Genomic DNA, 13,191 nt, shown 5'->3' on the forward strand with positions numbered 1-13,191 from the left:
ATTCCAGCTAATAAAATCCTTCTGATCTTTGGTGGGGATCACCCAGGGCTGAAGCATCCAAGGAATTTGCTGTTGCAGCGCATCAGGAGCGGCTGGGACTGGATTGGGGATGGGTAAATGAGGAAGAGAGGCGTTTTTAGAGTCGTAATTAATGTCAAAATCACTGTTATCCTTCCTCCAAGCTTTGCAAAGCGATGCTGACCCTTCCAGAGAGAAAAAGCAGACTCAGATCCAGCAAAAGCTCCCTGTTTGAACTATTTCAGACATGGCAGAGTGGTGTCAAATATTGCACGAGGACAGTCCCAAACTGTCCTTCTTTAGTTTGAAGGCTGAAGTCACCCACTGGTCTCCCACCAGTAAAAAGGTGAGGCAAAAGCCCCTTTTGCAGGCTGCCCAGGCCCCGAGGGAGGGTGGTTCCAGGCAGTGGGGAAGCAGCTGGGTTGTTTTTCACAGGCAGGCTGAGCGCAGGATCGATATCGCTTTAGTGGCTGGCAGCTGATGAGATCATGGCTAAATTAACGCGGGCAGGCAGCTCAGTTCCCAGAAAGGGGCTGAGGGAGGAAGGACATGGCTCCAGGGAGGGGGAACATCCCTCCTCCCATGCTCAGGGGGTGGAGGCCATCAACAGAGCAGCTCCAGGGGTGGTGGAGATGTGAGACAAAAGTGCTTTGGGGGGGGAAGTGATGGAGAATTACAGGGCTGTGCAGGACGTCTCTGCTTTAGCCTGGGGCAGTCCCAGTCCAGCTCTAAAGGTGACTTTGGCTTGAGTTTTGGACTGGAGACCTCCCAGGCTGCCCAGTTTTTACCCCTGGTCATGGCTGGTCCTGGCCTGGGCAGGACCCAAACCCCAGAGATGGACTGATCCTGCCACAGCCATCAGCAAACACCAGCTTAGCCCAAGTTTTGCTGCATAAAGTCAAGGGCATCCACTCCAATCCTCTATCCCTGGTACCACAGAGACCACCCAAAGCCTTTAACCCTGAGTTTAAACACCTTGGGTGATCACAGTCCCTCAGCAAAGCGTCCCCCAACACCTCAGGGAAGGTGGAAGCAGGAGAAACAAGGATTCATGCCTGATTTTATCTGGAAAACCACCTGCAGGAGTACTGGTCCAGGGCTGGGAGGCTGAAACCACAATACACCCCAATACCTCGCCTTAAACGTTAGGCCCCACTGCCATCTTGTGGCAAATGCTTCCTGAAATAAAGTAAGAAAAGGGGGGAAATCCGTTTAAAAGTTGCAGAGAAAGTTAGGGAGCTAAGGAGGATGGGTAAATTACTGGGACCAGCGTGGGGAAACTCATCTGTCTCAAATGCTGCTGAGCCTACAGCACTGTGTCAGACTCAAAGCGGCATGGAAAAACCCCGGGATGGCACAGCCCGAGCTGCATTTGGGGAGTTGAGGATATAACCACACACAAAAAGTGGAATTGCCTGCAGGGCCAGGGCTTCAGGCACGGTTCTGGTGCAGCAAAGATTCAGTCGCTATTCCAAAAACATTCCCCAAGTCGTTTTGTGCCGCCCGCGTTTGAAGGCAGCTTCTCACCCCAAATAAGCAGGATTTAGCTGGAATTAGACACTGGGCCTCGAAATTAAGGCAGGCAGCCACTGGAATTTCCCAGGAGGATGGTTTGAGGTGGGATTATGGCTCAGGTCGATCACTCCCGGGGCACAGAGCACCTCTGTGTGCTGAGGAGCCACCGATGAGCACCCCTGGGTGCAGGGACAGGCAGAGCTGATCCAGCTCTTAGGCCCGGCTTTGCCACACCTCAGCATTTACTTTGTGCATCACTGATCATCTGCAGTGCCTTTGCTTAGCAACTGGGGATCACTTTAGCAAAGTGCCTGGATTGCTGCATCATCCACGGATGGCTCCCACCCCGCCAGGAAAAACAGGGACAAGCTGGTTTTCCTTCTTTGGATTGGCGTAAGGGACTGGCAGGTGCTGGATCAGACAGCCCCGAGGCCTGGTGTGATCTGAAACACTCCCTGGCTGTGGGTGAAAGAGAGTAAAAACTCACTGACCATAAATAAATGAAGGAATCATTTACAAGAAGTGTGGCTCCTCTCTCAACTCAAATCTCTGCTGGCAGGAACGGATCAGGGAACGACAGGGAGGATTTATTTTGACAACAGGCACAGAAAGCGGCTATTTTGAAAGAAAATCTAATTTACAGATTGATTGTAGATACATGGATAGCTCTATACACCTGGCCATCAACACAGCAATGCTTTCTGCCATTAAAATTTGTATTTCTGTGTTAGCAGGAGGAACAGCAGCATAAAGACACACATCCAGACCAAAGATAACACATCCTTCAACACCTTTCTGTTTTCACATCCCCTTTCTTTGGATCTCTGCAAGTCTTTGCAACTCTGACCTTGCTGGACGTGACAATATGTGTTACAAGAGGCACAATGTATTTAAAACAAACCCCATTCTCTGCTTTCAGCTGGGATTTATCCCTGTTTGAGTTCCTGTCATCCCGTAGTTTGCTGCTTTCAACTCCTTGAAAGTTTTCCATGTTGGTGTGTATTGCACACAAGTGTGCCCTAAGTAAATCCAATTATATTGTCGATAGCTACATCTTTATCTTCAGAGGTGAGAAAGTGTTTGGAGGTTGGTCTCAGGTAAAAAGGTTTCTGTTGGCATTCAGTTGAAAACAGATGGGTCTGAACATCCCCTTGGGGGTTTTATGGCCTGGAAGTTGCCTGTGGGTTTTGGAAAAGAGGTGCTCCCCATCCTCAGCCTCGCAGGGAGCCAAGGACTTGTGTGAGGGAGAGCTGGGATGCTGCTGCTGTCGCTAGAGTGCAGGCAGGAGGCTGCTGGAGGTACATGAGCTCCCCCATAAATAAATCAGCCGAGTGCTGTCAGCAGTCCTGAGGTGCCAGAGCCAGAGAAAGCCCCAGGGACGCTGAGGGGAGCTGGCACCAGCCAGAGCCATTCCTGCCTCCAGTCGGCATCGGGAGCGGGGAGAGCTCGTGGTGCTCCTGGCACAGGCCTCTGCAGCACAGCCCTGTGCTCCCCTATCCCGGGACAGCACCCTGGAACTGGATCAAGGACCCAGACACTGCTAGGAAAGCACACCTCGATCTAACCCGTGGTGGGGAGGGATTTGGGGGGAAACAGGGGTAAAAGGGAGCTTGTGGGTGCAGCGTGCTCAGCACACCACGGAGCCGCCCGCCACTCTCCCAGCAACGAGATGGGAGAAGAATTAAGTGGAATTAAAGGAAGAATTAAGAATTAAAACCCAAAAGCAGTCCCAGACTGGCTTGGTTACCATTGTCATGGCTACCATGAGCGAGGCTGAGGCATGAGAGATGCCAGGGGACAGAGTTCCAGCCTGGAATTGCCCGCAGACCCCACCAGGAGTTTTTCCTGCCCACTGAAACATCATCTGTGGATGATGGGAACGGTGCAGGATGGGACAAACGACCTTCACAGCATCACATGGACACAGCTTTTCCTGGAGCTGCCCAACCTGGGAACAGCACGGGAAAGCCTCAGGCCAGGACTAAACCTCACTAGAGCCATGAGCAGGTTTAACAACTTCTAAATAAGTGATTACACAGGGTGGGGGCACTGGGTCCCTGCCCTCACCACAGGTGCCAGGTCACTGTCACCTTCCCTGTGGTAGATGAGGCTCAGGAGGATCACTGCCTCCAAAAAAACCAACAGCAAAAGGAAAAGTTGGACGTGGGTTTCTTCTCCATCCACAACACCTGGCCTCTACCTTGGGCAGGGGGCAAAGGGATGTGCTGCCTCGGGGAAGGACGAGTGGACATGCTCTGCTCGCACTCACACACCTTCGTGGGCACAGCAGTTTCCTTTATTAAATCACCACAGGCAGGGAAAAGAATAATAATTAATTAAAGAAAGCCCAAAGCCAAGTGCTCGTCGTTTGAGCAATAGTCTCATTAACGAGCGGCAGGTGAGGAGGAAAGGGCTGGAGTTTGGTCTGGGCACGTCTGGGAGTGGACTGAGGCGAGCACTGTGGATTCACACCCACACACACGCAAATCCCGTCGGGAAAGGCTCTGCTGAAATAAATCGCTGTGCACAGAGGACACGAGAAGAAGAAGCAGCAGCCACAGCTTCTGCCCAAAGCAGGGTGACCACTGTGCTCACACACAGCTTCTCCACCGCACTCAACACCCTCACAACTTCTCCATCACATCAACCTCCCCAGAAGGCAGCACAGCACCACGCTCCCCAGTTTTCCCACACGTACGGAAGCAGGAGAGTCCCCGAGACCCCGCGGCTGAGTGATGCAGACTCCATGCTCCCCCCAAAAAACCCCTCTGTGGGTGCCTGACACTAGCACAGGGGAACAGAATCATAGAATCTTTAGCGGGGAAAAAGTCCTCCAGGATCAGCGAGTCCCACCGGGATAACAGGAGGCAAAACACCGGTGCAAAGCCCGCGGGTGGAGCAGCGTGGGCTCTGCTTTTTGGGGAGGAAGGGGTCGGGAAAGGGGGGCCGGGGCGAGAGGCAACACCTGCCCCAGGAACGGCGCTGCCGGGGGTGCTGGCGGCTCTCGAGCAGCCACCGAACAACTTCCCGGCCCCGCCGCAAACTTTTCCCAGCGCCGGGGAGGCACCGCCGCCCCCCCGCGCTCCCGCCGAGCATCCCCCGAGAGCCGCAGCGGAGCCGCGGCGGGGAAGGGAAGAGCGAAGCGAGGGAGGGAGGGAGGGAGGGCTGTCCGATCCCCCGCAGGGCTCCTTCCCCGCGGCTCGGAGCCGCTCCACGCCCCGGGCACGGTCCGTGCCGGGGATCCCAGGCGGGGGGAAGCGGTGTCCCGGCCGCCCCGCTCGGGAACGGGGTTCGCGGGAGGGGAGAAAGGGGGTGCCGTCCGTACCTCTCGGCCTTGGTGAACTTGCGGAAAGCCTGGCGGAGGTCGTGGAAGGAGCGGTAGGTCTGCGGCTCGGCCGAGATGCCCTGCGCCCGGGTGGTGCGGGGCCCGATGTGCGGGCTGGGGGCCGGCAGCACGGACTGGCATTTGTGCAGCCGCCGCCGCAGTTCCTGGATCTCCTCGTCCTTCTCCCCCAGGCGCCGCTCCAGCTCCTTGATCCGCTCCTCCTTCAGCAGCAGCAGCTTGGTGAAGTCCCCTTCCAGCTCGGTCATTTTGGGGGTGCCGGACCGGTCCCGCTCTCATGGAGCGGCTCCCGGGCAGGGGCGGGGGTGCGGCTGCGCCCGCCCCGGCTCAGGGCAGCGGCCCCGGCATCGCCCCGCGCCCGCCGGCCAGCGCCGAGCCGGCCGAACGGCGAGCGAAAACAGCCCCGACACCGGCGGCAAACAAGGGAAAAGACGGCGGGGGGAAAAGGACAAGAAAAGGGAAAAGAGCTCTTGTGCCACTCTGCGAGGCTGGGATCCTGGAAATAGCAACAATTACCATGTGATCGCAGGGTGACGCAGCTCCTTGTAACTGGAGCCGAAGACTTGGGATTCAAACAAGAACACTTCATAAATATTAAATTGCCTCCTGCTAATGAGCCACGTGGAGCCGCCCCCCGGCCCGCCCGGCCCGGCCCCCGGCGGCTCAGCATCCCATTCCTCCCCCTCCAGGAACTCAGCATCCCATTCTTTTCCCCCCGGGAAATCAGCACCCCGGTTCTCCACCTCGGGAGCTTCGCATCCCATCCCGCCCCCCAAGGAGCTCAGCATCCCACCCCTGTCCTCACCCCACGTTCCAGGCTGCGTTACCCTCAGCACTCCCCTGTTGGTCTCTCCTGGGTACCCACCTTGGCAGGGCATCTGGGCACGTTACATGCCTCCCTCCATCTTCCCTGCGCAGATTATCCCGTGTACCTCATGGCTGGGGCACGGCGCATCCCAGCCAGCATCCTTCCCCACATCCCACCCCTTTCGCTTACCTGCATGCCTCCCCATCCAGGACTACACACCCCTCCCCACCAGGTTTCCTTGCTCCCTGCCCTCCTCCCAGTGCCCCCCTGGCTGCCTCCCGCTCCCTGCCCTCCAGGGCACCCCCCAGCACACGGCAGCCAACCCCCACCACCCCGTGGGACACGCAGCTTCCCAGACACCCGGTGTCCCTCATCCCACCATGCACGGACAGCCTGCACCCCATGCCCTGAGGGAGCAGAGCCCGTCCCCGGGCACAGACACCGGGGCCCTGGCGGCACCTGAGGGGGGAGGCGGCCGGAGTGCTTTGCCAGCATGTCCAGGGAGGGAGGAACTCATCCTTCCCGGACTTATTTGGAAGAGCCCATCATGCACATGAATTTTTAATGCCGGCTGGCAAAGGGCACCATCAGCTCCCTTATCACATTTCCCTCCCAAACCGCTCTTGTTTCCAAGGAGGGATTTCAGGAGCCCCTTGCTGCAGGCAAAAAGGGGGAGAGGGTTTTTCCCAGCCCCCACAGCCAGGCCTTGGGCACTCAGGGCACCCAGGAACCACTCAGGGTCCACATCCCAACCCATAGAATCTTGTGCTGAAGCTTTAGGGACAGACTCCCTTGTCTGCTAGGACAGGGCAAGGAGAGGGCAAAGCATCTGAGCTGGAGGACAAGGCTGTACCGATGGAGTATTAAATTAAGGTGGAAAAAGCAATTAGCAGCCTCTCTTTCCTTTAAGGAGGTGGGGGTGGTGGGGTGTTTTTGCACTCTTGTGTCTGTGCCTCCAGCCTTTCACGAGTGGTTGGAAACCTCCGGGCTCGGAGCTGCCCCATCCTCAGACTGGGAGCATCCCTGCGGCCAAGGGGTCAGGAAGTCCTGGGCGGAAGGGGGGGAAAACTAATTAACGATTCTTAATAATAATTGCATTGGGCCTTATTGGCAGGCAGAGAGCACCACCTCGTGGGCGACACGATCGAGCCGAGATTTCGGGACAGCCCGGCCCTTCCCGGGAGCTCGGGAAGGGAAAAGGGGGATGTTCCACAGCCGTGGGAGCGCCCCGCTCCGCTGCCCGGGGTGCGGGGCGATCCCCACACGCTCCCATCAAGACAAGGTCTCCAGGAGCGGAACGCAGGGGCTGCCCCGTGCCCGGTCCTGCCACTTCCAGCCGCTTTGGGCACGTGCGGTCCCATGGCAAAGCCCGGGGCTGTGTCACAAAGGGGGCTCACGGTGTCCAGGGCCCATTGTGACACCGGGCTGTCACAGTGCCATGGGGCCATTGTGACACAGAGACGCCTCCTGATGGCACCACGGCCCGTGCGGCACTGCGGATCCCGGGCTGCCTCAGGAGCATGCCGGGCTGTGCCCTCCAGCAGCGCAGAGCATCGCGCACCGGAGGCCGCAGCTCCCTGGGATAGCTGCCAGAGGACACCCATGGAGAAGGAGAAGCTCAGCCCCCAGCCTTCCAAGAGGCACCTGCTGAAGGATGGGGCTGCAGAGACAGGCGGGGATGGGGCCGGCACCGGCCCGAGGCAGCCGCCTCCATCCCGCACCTCCCGCGTCCCTTTCTCCTCTCGCAGCCAGGTGAAGCAGCCCCAGCCGCGGGGCTGCCCGAGTTCGGCTCCACCCCTCCGTCGGGACAGGCCCTCACGGCATTCCCGCCTCCAGGTGCAGCAGCCCCAGAGCTTGGTTCCATCCCTCCGTCGGGACAGGCCCTCACGGCATTCCCGCCTCCAGGTGCTGCAGCCCCAGAGCTTGGCTCGATCCCTCCGTCGGGACAGGCCCTCACGGCATTCCCGCCTCCAGGAGCAGAGCGCCGGGAGCCATCCCAGCTCGGCCAAGCTGCCGCGGGCACAGAGGCCGCGCTCCAGCGTGTCCAGTCCCGTCCCGCTGCCGCCACCGGGCAACACCGCGGCCCGCGGGCGGTGCCAGCGCCTGAGGAGCTGCGTGGCTTGCTCGGGCAAAGCCACGCCGGAGAATCCCCCAGCAGTGCCCTCCACACCGCCCACTCCTGCCTCAACCGAGACAGAGCCGCCCTTCGTCCACCAGCTCACCCAGACAGAGACCTGCACACCAGAGAACTCAGGTGCTGCTGAACGCGTGGATCGAGCCACGCAGACCAAGACTCCGACCCAAAACCAGCAGAGTTCACGTGTCCCGCTGCTCGTGGATCGGGAGACGCAGACAGTGCCCCCGGTGCTGCTCCCACGCAGAGCCCCAGCCTCCCCCGGAGATCCGGAGCCCCCGGGCCGCCGGCAGCGGCTCTCCCTGTTCCGCAGGCTGCTCCGGGCGTGCTGCGGCTCCTGCACCGGGGCACAGCCCGAGCCGCTCGGCACCGGCGCCAGCACCAGCACCAGCTGGGTCTCTGGGGACAGCTGCAGCCCCAAACAGGCACGGCATCCCCAGGGAGCAGCACAGGGGCGCACGGCAGGGGCCGGGGATTTCATGGTGCTCCAGAAATCCACCGAGGGCACCGACTGGCCTCAGTACTCCTGGCTGTGGCTCATTGAGACCAGTCTGTAATTCACCACGGACCCCAAATAAAGGATTCGCATCTAAATGGTGCTCCTCTCTGCCTGCTCCATGGGGAGAAAATCTGTGGGAATGGTTGGCTGGCTGCAAACAACCAGCTGGGAAGTGTGTGGGGGAACAGGGTGAGCTCTTAGGTGGGACTGACACCGCTCCCCCCAACCCCTTGGGCCTTACTCAGCCTCGGGTCACACCAGAATGGTGGTGACCGACCCCCAACAGCCACAACTGGAGAAGACCAGAACCAAAATCATCAGGAAGACAGAGGAAATTCCAGCCCAAAACGGGAATAACACCTCCCTTCAGCCAAAGGAGAGAGAAAGTCATCAAGTAAGGAAAAGACCATGTGGGAGTGATTCCCCTCGGGAGCAAGCACAGCTGGGTCCTGAGGAGGGATCTCTGCCTGTCTCCTCTAAACCCGGTACCGTGGAATCTGTCACAAGGACAGGAACTCAGCCTGGAAGGACATTTCTGGATTCCTCTTGTCAAAGTGCCTCGGATGAGTCGGAGAAAAGCATCAGTACTGAAAATGAATGTCTGGCAAAGCAGCTAGGTGGAAGGAGAAAGGCCCAGGGTGGAAAACAGCTGGATGGGACAGGTGTGGCCTCGGGTAGAGACAGGAAATGCAGGAACCACCCTGGATCCTCACCTGGACCTTCTGGTGTCTCCGCTCAGCCTCAGGAGGGGGAAAACAAGGATCCCTCACACCTGGCTGGGAATAAAGCAGAGCAGATTCAGCTGTCTCTGAGGAAGATGAAGGTGGGCAAATCCCTTGGGGAAGGGACACCTTCATTCTACTTAGGCACAGTTATTCATCCCAGTATGTTTTGCCATTAATGCTTTAATGAAGCTTCTAATTAAGTTAAATAAATACTGATGGTTGAAGGCAACCAGGCTTTGGAGTTACAGAATAGTCGGAGTTGTAACTACTTCCCCCATGCTGGAAAGCTCATGGCAGAGTGACAACTCCCTAATCTCTTTTTTAAGGCAAATGAAGATTTTGGAGGCAGGGGTTTTTTAACCTCTTTGGTAGGGAAGGAAGAAAAATTCTCTTATCAATACAGTTCCTTATTTTATTTGTGTATGTAGTTATGGCCTTGAGAACTCTTTGCTCCACAGAAAGGAGCAGCTTTAGGTAGTTTGTTCATTTTAAAGGCAGAATGATCACTTCCTGGTGTGTTTTAATTACTTCTGAAATGCTTCAAAGCTTCATTTTGGGGTTTTTACTTTCATTGGGCAAGTTCTCAGGGTTTTCTTGATCCTTTGTGTGTGTGTAGGGGAGTGGGTTGGTTGTTTTCTATCGCTTATTTTACAGACTTCATGTTCTTCCCAGAAGAACATTAACTTGTGTAGAAACAAAATTAGGGTGAAGAATACCTTCACCTTGGGATAAAAATACTCCCCTGGGAATGAGACAGGATGAGACTGTATTATTTATTTAACAATTTCAGGTGCACAACCATCACTTTCATCCAGGTTTTTTAAATGATAGAGGAACCCTTTTCTCAAAGTATGGTCACCTGAGGCAGTTTTGTGTTCTCTTATCAATGAATTTCCCTATTTTCTGTTTATAGATGTAATTATGGGTGGGAGAGTCCTCTGTCTCTTTAAATATAAACACTTGCGGCCTTTCTGCCAGGATACCCAGTCAGGAAAGGAGGATCCCTTTTCTCAAAATCTGAGGCAGTTTCAAATCCCTAGGGACATTTGTGGTGCTGCCATTCCCAAACCTCTGTCCTTCCTGAACAAGAAAAGCAGAGGAATCTCTATCAAGCAGCAGCCCCCTGACTGCTCCAAAATGCAGTTTTTGTCCTACAAGAATCCCACGTGCATCAGAAGGAGGATGCAACTTTCCCCAAAGAGATTTTTAAAAACCGGCCGAACACCTCTTTGAATTGGGACTGTGTAGTTCCGTGTTTTGACCCCGGGAACATCACTTCTGGTTTGAGTTGCTTCAAAGCCCCAGGGCCCAGCAGCACAGAGAGGAAACTCCAAGGATGCCGTGAGTTAAGGATAATTATGTATTTTCTGTGAATTAAACCAACAGCTATGCCCTTGCCCTCAGCCCCACATTCTGAGAGTCTCTCCCAGCCCTCACCACATTACTGAACCCCAACTCTGTGCTGTGACTCTGTTTTGGGAAGAGCTTTCACTTAAAGAAAATCCAATCTCTGGAGCAGCAGGACAGCAGGAATAGGCCCCAAGTTGCCTCCCCACCCTGGCACTCTGGGGTTGAAGAGTGGGAGCAGTCCAGCACGTGGTCATTATCCCAGCTGGTTTGGGCTGCTTGGGATGCACAGAAGGGAAAACACACTCAGTAAAACACACTCAGTAATCTACTTTGGGTCTACATTAAGGGCTCCATCGATATATTTTTTATATAATATGGAGATGGCACTAAGAACAGCTGGGGACTCGACTCCGTGAGTTCACTGACAGCCTCAGCGAGTCACCAAGGAGCGTCACCATTTCACAACCAGCAACTGCTGCAGCTCCAAGGTCAGCTCCTGGGAGGCCAAAATCACAGAGCAAGAGGCCGTGGAAGCCTGTGGGGTCACAGCCTCCCTGTGGCCCTACACCGAGCCGAAGCCACGCTCCGCATCCATCGGCCCTTCCCGGAACGCTCCCAGCGCAGGGGCTGGGTTCAGCCCGAAGCAACTGCGATAAGCACAGAGATAAAACAGCGGGCAACGAAGCGCCAGCACGGCACTGAGAAACCTCTGCGAGGAGACCGAGAGCCAGGAGCGGCACGGGACAGGGGGATGAAGTTCCGCGGCCCCGCTGTGCCCCGCATCCCTGTCCCGGCTGGGAGCCTGCACGTGTCCCGCTGTCCTCCCAGGCTGGCACAGCGGGCCCACGGGCAGCGCCCCAGGGATGCCCAGAGCCAGCAGGAGGAGCGGCTGGAAGCAGAGGGACAGGCACCCTGCGCACCCCCGAGGCACGGCAGCAGTGACATCCCGCTCCTCTCTGTGCCCACCAGGATGCCCGGAGAGCCCGGCCACGAGCAGGGAAACTCAGCAGCTCCTCAAGGCACGGAGGGGGAGATGCAGAATGAGAGCAGGGTAGGGGAGCAGGCGAATTTTTGTGTCCCGCTCTCCCGGGATCAAGAGGCACGGAGGCAGGTCCTGGAGCCGGCCCCAGCCCCGACTCCGCCCCGCCCCGCCCCAGCACCGCCGCCCGGGCTGAGCTCTGGACAGCCGTGTTTGTCAGAGATAAGCCCACCCCAACCCTCCCCGGCATTAACACCGCGCTGTTAATTTAGGGACGGTCGCAGTTTTTGGCGAGGATGCGATGGTTGTAGCCCGGGCAGCTCCTACAAGCGCTGGGGAAGAGCTTTCCAACCTCCTCATCATTCGTGCCTTTTATTAGTGCACGTTTTTAGCTTTTAAGCCTGCCCAGTGAGACCCCCGTGAGTTTATCCAAGGAAAGGGCACGATCCCATCCATAAGGAAGGGGTCCCTGAATGTCCTGAAGGATCGAGCGCTGCCTTCCCACAACTCACTCCCAACGGAGGGTGAACATCCGCACGTTCAGAGGAGGCAAAACACAAAATGCGGCTGGAAGTAACCCCTCGGCTCCGGCCAGCGCTGCCAGAGCTCGTCCTCCTGGCTCCCCCGGCTGCTCTGTTACGAGGCACTACAGAGAACAGTTTACAGCCAGCAGATATGGAAAATACGCCAGCTATTGAACCCAGGAAGGCTCAGCGCCTTCATTTCTCATCCCCGCTCGCTCTAATAAAGGCAGCTCACTCTGCAAGCCCGAAGCACGCAGACATTACTCAGGCTGGGGCCGTAATTATCCCTCTGGAAGCCGTGCCAGCTCTGCCTTGGTGTAACTTTAACAGAGTATCAAAGGTGATGCTGGATTTTTATAAAATCAATACCCTGCCTTTTACTCCACCTCTGCAACCCCCACCATTCTCCCTTTCAAACTGGCTTTTGCAAGCAAAGAGCCTCTGCAGCAGCAGCAGCAGGGTGGACTCGAGGTCACAGCCCTGTGTGATGTGGAGGAGCTGGATGGAGGCAGTAATCCCCACCATGTTAAAAAAGAAAATATCCCGTTATTTATGACGTGCTTAAATAGTGCCAAAAGTCTGAACCTATTTTTTGCCCCCATCTCTTAATATCAGCTGTTTCATGGCAGCTTCCTAAGGGATGGAGCTGCCTTATGGACACAGGAGATTTCAATGGGAGGGCATTTTAAGACCACAAAAAGGAAGGATTAATTTTGTGCTGTTTCCTTCTTTGGTGATCATTTTAGTCCCTATTTCACTGGGTAATTTAATAAACTGTGTCATCTCCTCAGTGTCTAATTTACTGACAGATATGAGCCTTTTCACCACGGAGTTAATTCCCAAAATGGGAACAATGATGTTTATATTAAAAAATCAGTATTCCCAATCCCTTTGGAGATGATGCCATGGAGCAGCCAGTGTGCTGAGTTCCTTCTGAGCTTGTCACAGGATTTCTTGCTGCCTGACACCTTCAAAAAGTGCCTTGGAGTTGGCTTGGGGCACGAGCAGTGTGGGGATGTTCTGTGTGTCCTACAACATCCCAGCCCTGCAGCTACTGAAGTGTGCAAGAAATCCACCACTCCTTGGGATCATAGAAAGCTCCTGGTGATGCTGCTCGGGCATTTCCATGGAATGCCAGAATAGCTTGGCTTGGAAGGGAGATCTTAAAGATCATCCAGTTCTAACCCCACTGCCATTGGGGAGACTGGGTTGAATTCATTCTCTGCTGTTAATTATAACCCATCAAACCTTCCAGCACGTGCACGTGCAGTAAGTCAGGGGAAATTATTCCAATCA

The 13,191-nt window shown here is 56.0% G+C and overlaps 1 protein-coding gene across 1 annotated transcript in view; it reads right to left on the reverse strand.

Moving 5' to 3' along the window:
- The window catches only part of PRKG1 (protein kinase cGMP-dependent 1), a 376,397-nt gene extending 371,237 nt beyond the window's left edge, over positions 1 to 5,160 (reverse strand). The window contains exon 1 of the mRNA XM_069018843.1: positions 4,859 to 5,160. Within this exon, the coding sequence (XP_068874944.1) occupies positions 4,859 to 5,124 (266 nt within the window). The 5' untranslated portion in view covers positions 5,125 to 5,160. The remainder of the gene's footprint in view (positions 1 to 4,858) is intronic.
- Between the last annotated feature and the right edge of the window lie 8,031 nt (positions 5,161 to 13,191).

Source organism: Aphelocoma coerulescens, chromosome 6 (assembly GCF_041296385.1).
Source record: "Aphelocoma coerulescens isolate FSJ_1873_10779 chromosome 6, UR_Acoe_1.0, whole genome shotgun sequence".
NCBI lineage: Eukaryota > Metazoa > Chordata > Aves > Passeriformes > Corvidae > Aphelocoma > Aphelocoma coerulescens.